This window comes from Symphodus melops (genome assembly GCF_947650265.1).
Source record: "Symphodus melops genome assembly, chromosome: 9".
NCBI classification, from domain to species: domain Eukaryota; kingdom Metazoa; phylum Chordata; class Actinopteri; order Labriformes; family Labridae; genus Symphodus; species Symphodus melops.
Genome location: NC_136699.1, coordinates 3,140,051 through 3,153,965, shown reverse-complemented (window position 1 = coordinate 3,153,965; position 13,915 = coordinate 3,140,051). Strand labels below are relative to the sequence as shown.

General features: G+C 39.8%; 1 protein-coding gene across 1 annotated transcript; it reads right to left on the bottom strand.

Moving 5' to 3' along the window:
• Positions 1–6,390: 6,390 nt before the first annotated feature.
• Positions 6,391–8,891, bottom strand: nanos1 (nanos homolog 1). Its single transcript, XM_079352336.1, has one exon. It carries the CDS (start codon positions 8,669–8,671, stop codon positions 7,991–7,993), a length of 681 nt encoding a protein of 226 aa, XP_079208462.1. The 5' UTR covers positions 8,672–8,891; the 3' UTR covers positions 6,391–7,990.
• Positions 8,892–13,915: the final 5,024 nt, after the last annotated feature.

Here is a 13,915-nt window from a genome sequence, read left to right as displayed (position 1 = left end):
GTGCTATGATATGCTATCTGTGTATTATACAGTGTGACAGCAAACAGTGCCAGTGCGGCAGGATGATAGAATAACTAATGTGACAGTTCAATTGTTTGAAATTCAAGCTGGAGGTGTCTTTAAGGTCAGGCAGAGTGAATTAAAGCTTTCACTTTAGACTTATAAGTCCATCTTTTAATCTACTGGAGCTGCATTAATTAATAATGTGAGACAGCAAAGATGAGCTACTGCTGCAGAGCATGAGCTCACATCTTTATCAGCTGCCAGAGGAGATCCTGTTGCCTCATTTTCAGTGATAAGTACTCAACACCTGACTGATAATACTGCCCTTTAATTAAAAAGAAACCCAGTATCATCCACTTTTTATTACAAGAAACACTCGCCTGAGGTGTGATTAATGACAGGACTTCGTTATCAAGCTCTGCAGAGCTGCAGGAGACGGTTGCTGTACATTTTTAAAGACTGAGCTAAACATTTGATAAAGGACTGAAACAGTGATTGCTCTCTCCATATGGGCTGATTGTTTTGTAAATTAATGAAAAGTAAAGAAAAAAAAATCAATACAAATAAAAATTTAAATCGCTTTTTCAAAAAACAAAGTGCAATACTCTTTTTTAACCAATAGATGGCCATAACTGCTTTTGGCTTCTCTTGATCGATGTCAGTAGCTGAAGCTGTAGCTTTATAAATAATATAACTAAATATAATATAAATACATCAAGGATGAAATATCCATTGCTTTGTTGTTGGGCTGCACGGTGCATTAAAGTCAGCTGTTGCCTCACAGAGAGGAGGTTCCTGGTTCAAATCCCCGTCTGCCTGGAGCCTCTCTATGTTGAGTTCTCCTCTTGGTTCTCTCGAAGTCCTCCGGCTTCCTCCCACAGTCCAAAGACATGCTCGAGGTCAACTGCTGAGTCTTAATTGCACGTAGGTGTCAATAACTAAGCCAACTAAATACAAAGTGAGACAGCACAGGTAGAGTTAAAAAAGACATACAAAAAAAACCCACTCTTCTGATCCAAATGATGAATCACAAACTAAGGGATTTATAAAAAGCTCCTAGTATGAAAGGAAAATATTTTTCTTTACTTTTGATCTTTCCTTTCTGTGCGGTTGTTGTTTTAACTCTTCACACTGTGGATTTTTTTCAGCTGTGTGCAGCTGACAGCACAAACTGAGAAATGGAGCTGATTTTTTCGGGGTCGCTGCTTTCAGATGTGACGCTCGTTGTTTCATCAAATGGTGCCACCTCCCTTCTTTTACATCTTCAAGATGCTGCAGTTTGACTTAATGTGTCGGGCAGTTTTTCTAACTTTACAGAATCTAGAGGCATGTCCTGCTGTCATGTACATCATGAATAATAAATCCTCACACGGGGGAAGGCGGGAAAACATATTTCTGAAGGCTAGCCAAGAGTTGGGTGATTTGTTGGTTTCTCTGAGCGACTTTATTGCCTCTTTTTGCCCCTTGGGTTGTATTTCTTGTAAGTAGCCTTGTTTATCACAGCTTATACACAGTGAAGCAAGACACACTGGAACGAGATAAATGACAACAGCTGCTGTGTTGCAATTTAAGACAGTACAATGTTAAGAATGTATGTCAACAAAAAAACATGTTTGAAACAAGGACACTATAGAAGAGGATAGAATAAAAGAAACGTCATGTTTCAGCAGGTTTTATCATCTCTGCCATCTCATCTCTGTTATCCATACAAGATGCCATTGTTTGTTTGACTAGTCCTGGAAGAAATTTAATTTGTGGAACTATTTTTAAACACAAAGACGCCAAGATTTAAGAGAAAACAAGCCTCCTTCTGTCCTGTTTTATTTTTGTGGACTGTCTAAAAATAGATAAATAATAGAGGATGATCTGCCCAGAGCGAGGCTGAGACTATTTTTTTTATTTCTTTAATGCACTTCAGTATTTCTCAGAAATGAATTCGATAAAATACATAATGCTTGCTGAATATATGTGATTTTGTGTTTCTTTCACTGTGCAGATCGTCTGTGGATACTGACAAGAGAATTGGAGGATTATTCCAGCTGACAGTACATCTGCAGCGGTGAAACAGCCACTGAGAAGTAAGCTGCTCATGCTGTGAAAGAAACTTAATAACCTGTCCGCCTCACTTAAACAGCGACGGGTTTTGGTTTCAAATAAATCCTTTGTGAAATTTCAATTACGGCATCAAAGCTGTAATCTGCCCTCAGAGGGACAGAGCGGTTATTGCAGAGCCCGGCGAACGGTCAGCTCTGTGATGCTGATGGAGAGTTCAATAACAACACACTCGTCATTTTGATTTCTTCCACACGAGTGCCTTTAAATACCACAGAGATGGAAGTGTCATAAAACAGGTGTGATTGTTTTTGTAATACCTTTAGTCACCACACGGGGCAGTGACGTGTTGGAAAAAAAACCACCCATGCTCAAAATCTTCATCCTCTAAATTAAAAATCTAACCTGCACCAAATGTTCCAATAAGGCACGAAATGTGAAGGCTGAAGATGGTACCCTCTTCATGGAATGACTCTCATCCTCAGCTGCTGCCCAGTTTCATCTCCAGGAGTTGCTAGGCGACAGAGGCCTCCTTTTAACAAGTGTATTCTGGGAAATGAGGGGACCAATAAAAGATTCTGCAGATCTGTAGGTCATTATCAAGCTTCCACACTGTTGTCATGTGTGGGTTCATAAAGGAAAAGGATAACATGCAAATGGGCCATTAGGTCATTAAGCAGAGACCATTTAGTGTTTGCTTTGTCCTGCATGAAGAGACAGAAAGATTAGGTATGAATATTTTAGCTCTATTCCACAGGATACAGAGGTTAGCAGAGCTTGTGTTTGGAGTATTGCATTTAGCAGATTTTCACAAGACAACAACAATATGCAAAAAACCTTCATTAATCTCAGCATTCAGCCAGAGTGTGTCAAGGATTACCACAACAATGAAGAGAGCTTTAAATCATCACATTACCCTGCGTAGGTCCGAGGGGACCCATCCATGAATTCTCCATCCCTCTAACCTCTCATTTACCTTCAGGACTATCAAAGGAGTCAATAAAAAAGAGAGATGCTTTTAGAAAGGCCTGTTGATCGATTGAGTCATTTTTGACTGGCAGTATTCGAAAGTATGACGCAAACGCGATGTGGAAATGTAAAGATTTTGATGGTTAAATAAAAGTTTAATTCCTGTGGCCATCACGGTTGGACAAAAAAAGTAATATTGCAATGTACTGCAGTAATTCCAGACCCAGAGTTAATGCAATTAAAGTGATAGGAACTACAGAGAAAAGGTTTCTGTATTATTAAAAAAAATAAATAGAGAATGGACATGTCCAAATGTTTGTGTGAGGAGGAAATCAAGTGCCCCCGTGAAATTATTTCTAAGATGTGGATAGTTTGTTTTTTATTACAAGCATCTTCTTTTTAATATCCGTCTGTGACTTCCCTCTGCATCTGTTTCCTCCCTTCACATGCTGCTTTTAATTAAACGCAGAAATGGCCACATGATACTCATATGCTTATCATGATCTTTCTGAAGAAAATATAAATATTTGTCCCCCGTATGCAGATGTTTACTGATATTATCTACCACAGATGACGCAATCCTCAGAGTCTTTGCAATTTTACGCTGGGTTGGGTTTTTCTTGGATTCTTGCACTGTTCTTCAGCTCATTTTTCCCCCTCCATCAGATAGACCCAGCCTCTCTGGGATGATCTTTTTATACCCCAGCTTGTTACTCACCTGTTACCAGGCAACCTTATTAATTGTGAGATTAATTGTTGCACACTAGGTGTTTTTTTCTTCCAGCATTTTACAACTTTTCCATTAATTTTCTAACATTGTCACAACTGTTTTTTTTTTCAAGGTGTTGTTGTCTTTAAATTCAGAACATTTCTAACTTTCAACATCTGATCTGTTTTCCTTCTGGAAAAATGGGGTTTCAATGTTTTGAAAGTCGTCATATTTTGTTTTGGATATAACGTAGAAGATCGAGAATGAGAGTTGGGTGTGACATGCAGAAAAGGAGCCAGAGGTCGGACTTGTATCCTGTCCACTCACTCAGACAAACGCCTCCATACATGGGGCGTGGCCTAACAGCTAGGCCATCTGCGCTCAAACACCTTGAAAATTACAGACAGTTTGTCAGTCGTACCCTTTCTCATTTACAGAACAAGACCTGTGACTACAGCTGCAGTCAAATTTATTGCTCCCTCATTATAAAGTCTAATCCCCTCCACCTCCTTTCCTGTAAACTGAGCCACTACGGGCTGCAGTAGAGTACTTCAAAATACTCAGTTAAAAGCTCAACATAATGGATAAAGTACTTAGAACAGCAAAATTCTCCTACTCCAGATGATCAGTCGATCATGTAGTGCAAACCTAAATAGAGACGATTCCAGGATAAAAGCCTTAAAAGTGACGTCACAGGTGAAGTTAAAGATCAGTCACATCAGGAACAAAACATGCTATCCTATAGGAAATCAGATAAGTCATATGTCTGAGGGTGTTTTAACCTGGAAACAGGATGTCAAGATAGTTCATTGACTAAATTAGACTCTCGCATCTAGGTTGTCTCTTGTGTTATCTTGCATAGCTTTAATTAGCTCTACTAACCGAGAGCTTGATAAGATGTGAAGCTGGAAAAAGATAACAGCTACTGAGTTGCAGTTTAAAACATCACGTCGTTAGAAATGAATGTAAACAACAAGCCATCTTTGAAATCAGGATTCTGTAAATATGTGTTATATAAAGTGTCATCTTTTAGTCAGATATATGCACAGCCTGCAGAAAACCAGAGTCAGCGTGTTTCCTCTGAGAAATATTACAGAGCTAAATCATGGAGCTCTCCAGTCTAAGAACAGGGTGCATGAATGAGGAGCTGAGCACAACAAACTGAGATGTTGTGGTCAGGAACAACTGCTCCACTGTGCATCCAGTTCAGCACTTTAAACAGGAAACATTCTGTGTCACCACCGTAACACCGTTGAGCAGTGTGAATTAATGAGTCATCTAAATCACATTAACAGCAAAGACTAACTACTGCTGCAGAGCATGAGCTCAATCTTAATCAGCTGCCAGAGGGGATTCGTGGTGATAATGACTCTGAGTCAACACCTGACCGATAATGCTGCCTTTAATTAAAACAGTTTCCTCAATCATTAAAAAAATAATAATAGTTAAAAAAAAACTTTACTTCTTTGAAACTCTTCTAAAAAAAAAAAACTGCCTCAATTCTCTCTGCCTGCCAAGCTCTGCAGTGGGACTTGTTGTGCACACAAATTGTATTCTGGCTGGAAGAAAACAGCAAGCTGAGACATATTATATGGTCATGAAAGATACATATCTCATAAATGGTGCTTCTAAATAGATTAGCTGAGCTCTGTGTGCAGAGCAGCTAATGGAGGCTGTGGCTCTGAGGGAATAAGACCTGTTAGCCAACTGTGTTTGCATGAAATGCTAGCCAGTCAGGGGTTTTTTTTCTTCTCCACCACTGTTCTCACAGAGATAAATCCCTGTTGCACTTAGTAGTCATCCATTTTTAATGCTGCAGCCTCAGCTGGAGAGAGGCGCTAAGAAAGGGGAGGGGGAGAAGAGAGGAGGGAGAGTTAAAGGTGTGGATGACACCAGCATATACTTGATGTGTTTTTCTACTGTATGCTCCACGTCAGCAGCAATTACGAACGTCTGAGGTTGTTTTGCTGGTGAATCAGGCGGCAAACAATGAAGCCATTCATGAATTCATCTGATTTGATTCTATTTATTGTTCCCTCATTTGACAGGATATTTGTAAGACAACCAAGTCATAAGCCCTCACAGCTGCACAACAGCGTACACATCTATCTTTCCCCCCCAAAAAAACAAGAAGCAGCAGCAGAACTTCCTGCCTTTTTCTGAGCCCCTTAATATGTCTGCAGCAGCCATTCCACAGATGGCAGGCGGAGAGAGACGGGCCAGCTATTCAATCCACTTCAGTGCAAACATGATCCGTTTGAATGGCGAGGCATAAGCCAAGACATTCTTGTGTGGGCAGACCTCCCTAAACAACGACAAAGACGAACAAGCATGGCACTGTGTTTACCCTGAAAAGACAAATCTGGAAGATGCTGGATCAGCTTGACTTTTCAAAAGCAAAGGTTAAAGGGATGTTTTTCTGGGTGTTTTTTGGCTCTACTTCTTTACTTGTTCCACATACAGTGTTTTTGTGTGTGAGACAGTTACTGTAGCAGGCTAGTTAGGGCAGAGGGGACCAGTCCTGTAAGTGTGTTTTAGTTTACATTCCTGCAAATCAATCAGTCGGTAAAAGAGAAGTTTTCAACTTTAAAAAAAAGGATTTCATTTTCCAAATCACTTTAATGTTTAGGAAAAATAAACCAAGAACCACATGGATGCAAATATTTGATAAGTTTTTATTTCTCTAGTGGATTCATATGTTGTTATTCTGCACAGCAGCATACAGGAAATTGTGGTAAAATATAAATAACAAAGTTCAACAGTGTTTCTTTTTTTTCTATTATTCATTTAATCAAAAAACCTCTGTTAAAAGTGGCACATTTTTGTCAGCCTTTGTCAAATATGCACTCTCTGGCACACACTCTCAAGAATGTAACATTGAACAACTAAACTTTCCAAAGAATGGGTATCATAATCATTATTTACAGACAATCACCTTGTGGTGAGCAATGCTTATAGCTTCTTGGAAATTCACTTCCATCATGTTAAATGCAACAAAATGAAAATACAATTATGTTATACAAAGATCAAAAATACTATCAAAAACCCTTATTATAAATGGCAGCACTATATCAATAAACTGCTGTTGACATTTTACATGTTAAGTACAAAATCGTGTTGAGGTAGCGCCCTCTGAAGTCACTTGTAATGTTAAAATACTGAATAAACATCACTTTATGTACAATACAGCAAATCTCTCTTCTTCTCTTCAATGCTATTGTATTCCTTTGGTAAACAAAACTGTCAGAAATGTGCAGTCCTGCAAGTGACACGCTCAATCATACATTCACAACATTTTTGCATCTTTTTTTGGGATTCTTCAGTCAATGAAATGATGGGATGTAACAGGTTGTTGTTGTTGTTTGTTAACATTCATTTGCTCTCAGAGTGAGAGGTCAGTGGGACCTTGCCAATGAGTCTCCCTGGTGGATACATTGTCAGGGCAAATTAGAATAAAAAAAGAAAGAGAAAAGGAGACCAAACAGAGACAAGAAATCCAGTGTGTCGCCCTTATTTGGGAATGTAAACATATAGAAATGAAGGCTATCTCTGACTGCTCGTAAAAGTCAAACAGAAGATTGGAAAAGAGGTTTGGCTTGGCAACAATTGATTATAATGCTCCCTGGAGAATCTGAGCTCAACACAGAGGCCACATTGTCTTTTTTTTTTTTCTTCCTGCCTCGCAGATTGAATGTCAACTTCTAGAGCAAGTTGGAAAATATGCTGTGGAGTTTTTTTTTCTTTTTTTTTCTTTTCGGTGCGGGCAGATGGGATCAAAGAGTTCCTCCTCCTCTCCAGGCAGACGCACACAAGTAATCAGTAATGACACATTCTTGAGCTTCTTTAATGGCAAACATAACTTTGGTTTTCTAAGACAAGAAAAAGGAAAAATAGTGGCGAGCTTAGCTCACCATACAAAAATACTTGTTGAAATATGACATTCATCCCCTTTGCCAATGTCAGTGTGTTTCCCTACATGACCAAAATATTTTGTCTTTAAATGTATTCACACTTTGTGATTATTGATACATGTATATTTATATGCACACGCTCAAATGACTACAAACTAGCAAGAAAAATAAATCCAATGTATAAAGCATAAAATTATTCTATGTGGATAAAAGAACTATAAAAATATAAGAGATCTTAGAGGGAAAAAAACGATTAAATCAATGTTTATGTAACTGGGATAAAGGCTAAATCAAAACAGTCATCTGGAAATTGTTCAGTGCAATTCGTCTTACTTTATAGTCATATTTAGAATATTTTCATCCTCTTACCACCCACAGCCCTGCCTCCCTTTAATGGTCGCTGGGATGGCTGGTCTTTTGACAGAGGACAGTATTTTATCGTGTGGGCATTGTCCCCGTTGGCACTGCAGAGGGGGCATGTGTAAGCCCTCAGAATGGGGCACACAACCCTGCCGTCCGGAGTCTTCAGGACGTGGGAGCCGTACACCTCCTCCGGTGCTCCGTTATTTCGGCAGAAGACGCAGATTTTGGGCTCCTGCTTGCTCCTGGAGGCAGGTTTACGCATCTTCCTCTCCATGCCGAACAGATCGAACCCGGCGAAGCTCCCACCAAAGCCCATCTCCCGCTCAGGTTGGACCCCGAGCTGGTTCTGGAAGGGGCTCAGTATCGAGAAACGCTCCTTCAAATCCAGAATGGAGGCCGGAGGGGGGCTTCCGGACGGGCAGCAACAGTCAATGTGCCCGTTCTCTCCAACTACGCCGCCCGCGATTACGCATGGACATGCAGGAGAATCGTCCAAACCCAAAGTCGCTTTCAGGGACTCGGTGATGGAGTTTGGGTTCTGGGGCATGCTGAGCTTATTATTCTTCGTGACCAACGTAGTCAGTCCGAGATAGTCGTTCCAGAAATTGAAAGTGTAGTCATAGGGGCTGCGCGCATTCAAATAGTTGTGATTGAGAAAATCCATGGTCACTTCTGGTCGTTCGCTCGCGGTCACTGGGTGAAACAACCGGAGTAATCCGTAAAGTCTTTGTAGCCAGAGTTGGTCTCCAGGAACGGTTCATGCACAGCGACGTGGTCTCCAGTGTTCCCGTTGTGTTTGAGCGTCCAGCAAACAGGCTTTCTGGTTATAAGGAGCAAGAGGGCGGGGCGCTCTCCCTTCAAAACCAAGTTTCTGATCAGGTTGAAAGCAGCCTCCTTTTCTTCAAAGCCACATTTGGACAGACTTGTTTTCCAGCAGGCTGGCTCTTTGTCTACATCAATCAACACTCTGGCTGTTCAGTGATTTAGACATTTTCATAAAAAAGTAGTTAATAGTTAATGATTTGGGCAAGTATGCAGGGAAGAAAAAACATCGCGCACAAACCTTACTGTAGTTGATTACATTATTTCAGCGCGAGCAACAGTCAATTATAGCAGGATAGCTCTGCTCTTTGTTCCCCTCCTGGTAGTAAAACATTACAATTCCGCAGGTTTTGTGAACCAATATCGTTAATCATTGTGCGCGAGGAACATCAACGCCAACTCGGGCGTTCACACACTTTAACCCCTTGTGTGTCAGAGAGCAGAGCAGAGGCCCTTTGTTCCACACAGCAGACTCCCTATCACTGTCCTGGGAGGTATAATCTATGCTGATGCATCCTATTATGTGAGAATCGAGTCAATATGAGAGAAAGCTATTAAGCAAACTCTCAAGTTTCCTCTTGCTGAAGAGATTTTCAGCTCCAGTGGGAAACTCAGCAATGTTTATTTTTTCAACAATCCAAAATAATAATAATAATAATAAAAAAAGTGTTTTTCAAGTATCACACTGTACTAACTCGAAAGGATTTATGGGACACTGCATTTTACAAGTGTAAAAGCACACAAAAGTGTAATTTTACATTCATTTGAATGTAAAATTCATTTCAAAAGTTGGTTATGTATGTAGCAAACAGCATCTGGGTAAACTGTTAAACCAATTTAGTATCAAGAAAGTCAGTTTACTTTCCACAATTATGCATTCTGATAGAAGTAAACAACCTTTTTATGAGATCTCAGAGAGTATACATGTCTCTAGATGTCAGATGGTGTCAATAAATCCACACAAACAGCTAACAGTCCCCTACAGTAAGTCAGGATGTAAACACAACATGCAGAGCAGAGTTTCGACAGGGGGCAGCAGAGTGCAGAAACAGGTCAGTTCATCCGATTCAGATCACCCCCTCCCTTACTCTCTTTTTTCCCACTGAATGAATGAGAGCTCATAACAAAAACTACAGTAATGACGGCCACTGGCTGCCAGATGAAAGTCACCCATGATGCTCCACCAGCCAGATGTCGTTCATATATTTAGATCCCACTGAGGCAATAAAAGGTCAAACAGAGAGAGGAGCGCATAAACACACTGCACCGAATCAGGCAATGAAATTAGGACTCTTAGCCCAAATTATATTAGCATACAAGTGCACATCTCATCGTAAAACACATAACCAAAACACATTATTGCATATGTATAGTTACAGGCTTCACCAGTAGTTTAATTAACAGAACACAAACAAAAGAGAGAGAGAGAGAGAGAGAGAGAGAGAGAGAGAGAGAGAGAGAGAATGGCACAAATCAACAAAGACGATGGAAAATGTAATGTAAAAAAACAAAAAAACAACAACAATAGAGAGTCAATTCACTCTTACTGTTTGGGGTGGAGGAATGCATCTTTGTCATTTGGATGAACAAACTTTTTAAAACAAGTGCGGTTTACTGGTTGACTGTTGACTACGAAGCCTGAGTGACGTCACCTGTCTATTACTGCAGGCGGCTCTGGAGGTTTATTTGGCAGCAGTTTGCCGTGCTGGAAATCCTGTCTCAGCCTAACTTTCAGTCAACCTAACCGACAGGCTGAGAGCTGGAGCTGAGGCAGGTTTTAAGCCTCTTTCTTGACAAACCTTTACATCGCACCCAACTGTCAATCATGTGAGCTACACCAGTAACTATGAATAACTTGTATTGTTTTCACCTTCTCTCCATCATACAATGTGTGCCCATAAGGACAATAACCAATCAGGCCAATATCTTTCTTGCTTTCTTTTTTTCACCAGGCACCTGTTTGTTCCTGCTGTAGAGTCTGGCTTTTTGAAGGGGTGAGTACAGCATGTGTGTTCCTGGGCAGAACTGCAGGAGTTTGCACTTCAGGCATCACATTTCAATACCTGAGGTTGCTGCTTGATATTGACATGTTAAAAGAAAAAAGAAGAATAAATAAGCAATGTGAGTCACCAGACATTTCTTTTCCATTCCTTAAAGTAATATTCACCAATCAGCCATATGAGCAATCCAACACAACAGGCGTGCTTTTAATTCTACTTTAACATAGCTTTTCCTCTTATACAGTCTTTGATCCTAATGTCAGAAAGCTGATAACTGTCCGTTTAGTTATGGTAAATTAGTAGTGGCTGGTGCATTATATTGAAAGGTGTTCCTCATATTTACCCACTCCATTGAACAACTTTCAATATATTACACTCAAGGACACCACCAGCATCCACTAAACATTTAATAATACATGAAAAGTAAAATTCGCTCCTTCCTTTTTTCAAGGTTCATTTTTGGTCTTTGTATTAGAGAGACATGAACTAAGGAGCGAGAGACAGAGAGGGAGGGAGTGGGGGGACATGCAGGAAAGATGCCAGAAGCCAGATCCAAACCTGACCTATACCTGCGTTGGGGACTAAAGCCTCTGTACATGGTGCACACAAACTAACCACTAGGCCACCGGCACTCAAATGAACACCTTCCTGACCAGATCAACAAACTGAAAGTTTATAATAGTGTTAATGAAGAATCTGTTGTAGTGCATTGCACAGGTGGTCACAGAGTAATGTCTGATTGGTTGTATGTTCTATGAAGATGAGTTTATTTGACAGGCAGCAAACATTACAGAGAGAAATATGGGAAATACGGAGGGTTCTGTTTGCATGATTGAATTTGTTTTCGACGACGAACATGTCAGCTAAACGATCACATCAAGTACTTGCGAATGCGAGTTTAAACAATAACAATCACATGAGAGCACAATCATGTTCCATACATTTCCTCTTTGTTGCTGTTTCCTTCGCTGTAAACAGACAGAGGCTGTAGTTCCTGATGTTGCCTTCAGCTTTGTTTTCACTTGAAAGCAGAGAGCTGTGGCTTGAAGTATAAAAATCTGTTTGTAACATCAACAACAACAACACATCCAATAGTGCCACATGCATCCAATATGGCTGCTTGAAGGTGTTTTTTAACACCTAAAAACTCTCTTTATGCAAACTACTCTTATTTCTTTTTTTAATGCTGTTACTGCAAGATCTGGAAAGCTCCTCTTTCACACTGTTTATTTTCAATCTTAAGGGCCTCGGAGTACATGAAGGCATGATTTATGTCTCGACATGAATCCATTACGTCAGTGTATATTTCAGTAACAGGTGTAATCTTGAGTTAAAATCCAGAGTGAATACGAGCCAGTCGTCTTGGAAGCAGTCGGCTCATTGCGGATCCTGCGATGAAGTGGGCAGCTCAGGAATGTGGAAAAGCAGCCCTCTTGAAACAACGACAACACGAGTGACTGCTGTTCTAATTAAAACTTCCAGGGGGAGGCTGTGAGAAAACTCACTCACTTGGAAGCCTCACATCTATTTTTAAGAGATCTAATAAGAACGTGCACTACCTTCAACGAGAGAGCGTGATAAAGGCAGAACAAAAACAAGCATCAGTGAGCTGCAATGTTTTTTTTTTTTTTTAGAGAGCAAGTTCCTCTGTGTTCTGTGTGTTCAGCAAGTTAGTTCGAGATGGTATCGACTGCTCATTGGATTTTCACTGCAGAGCCTCCATTCAGCTGCTGCAAAATATGAATTTTATGACGAAGCATTAATAATGGATGCCATCGCCAATTATTTTTTTGCAAGCCAGGGCGGAGTGTGCGAGCAGATTTCTGTGTTGCTGCAGTTTATCTGAAATATTCATGGCCATATCGTTCTCTAATTTTGTTGTGACTAAGAGGGATTCATACTCATCCATTAACTAAAGCTAATTCTGCGTCCGCCTCAAGGTTGCATGAGCACATCGGACGAGGAAGTGAGATTAGCAGTGGAATGATGCACAACATCAACGGTGTCTCGTCGGCTGTAAATCGATTTAGGAATCACACTGTTGAAGTGATTGTTGTATAAGTGTTCTCGTGTGTGCTTGACAGATGGAAAAACAAAGTTTATAGTCTGGCTGACTATGATCACATCTTATTTTTGCATGAGCTAGCTAGCAATAGGAGGCCTACTTCTACATACTGTATGTGTTTTTCTTACTTTGTGATGTAAATCAGCTCAGACGTGCCTTTTGCTGAAGTTAGTGCTACGATAATGAGTGATTTACAGCATCTCTTTGAGCTAATCTGCTTCATGTGTGACGATCATAATCATGAAGACGTTAAGTCCTGTGATCAGGGCCTTGTTTCTTTGGCACCACGTTCATTGTGTTTGGGGCTGATAAAGTCCTATTTGATGCATAAAGACATTTGAACCCTTCTTTCACTCCTATTGCATCTGTTCACCATACTTTAAAGTAGGGCTGCTTGATTATGGTACAAATCATAATCACGGTTATTTTTGATTGATATTGAGATCGCTATTATTAACAACCATTGTTTTTTTTAATATAAACACTCATTATACTTAAACCTTCTGAATACATGAAGAATGTATTAAAAGCGGTATATAATAATAATAATAATAATAATAATAATAATAATAATAATAAAGAAAAAACATAAATGAGCTATGATTTAATTTCGATTATAATGTTTTTCATGGAAGCCAAAGTCTAAATTTAAATCTAAATGTGGATGCCATCAAACTTCCCTTTCCCTAGCCTGGAGCAGCTGCATGCATGTTTTGAAAAATAAGGCAGCTCTCAATCACAGGCCACTGTGCATTTAGCTTTCAAATATGCAGATTATAAATACAGTATAGAGAAAAAACAAAACATCAATGGACTCCAACAGCTTTCCAAAAGAATAATGCCAGTTTATGTGCCAGCTGTGTATTTGGCATACCGTCTATAAAATCAAGATCAATTAGTGATTTGTAACTTCATTGATCAAAAACCTATTTTTTTTACACAGCTACATATTATGTCAGGTTTAAATGAACAGTTGTATACAGTTGCATCTTTGCTGTGCAAGAGTTTTGTTTGAAACCAA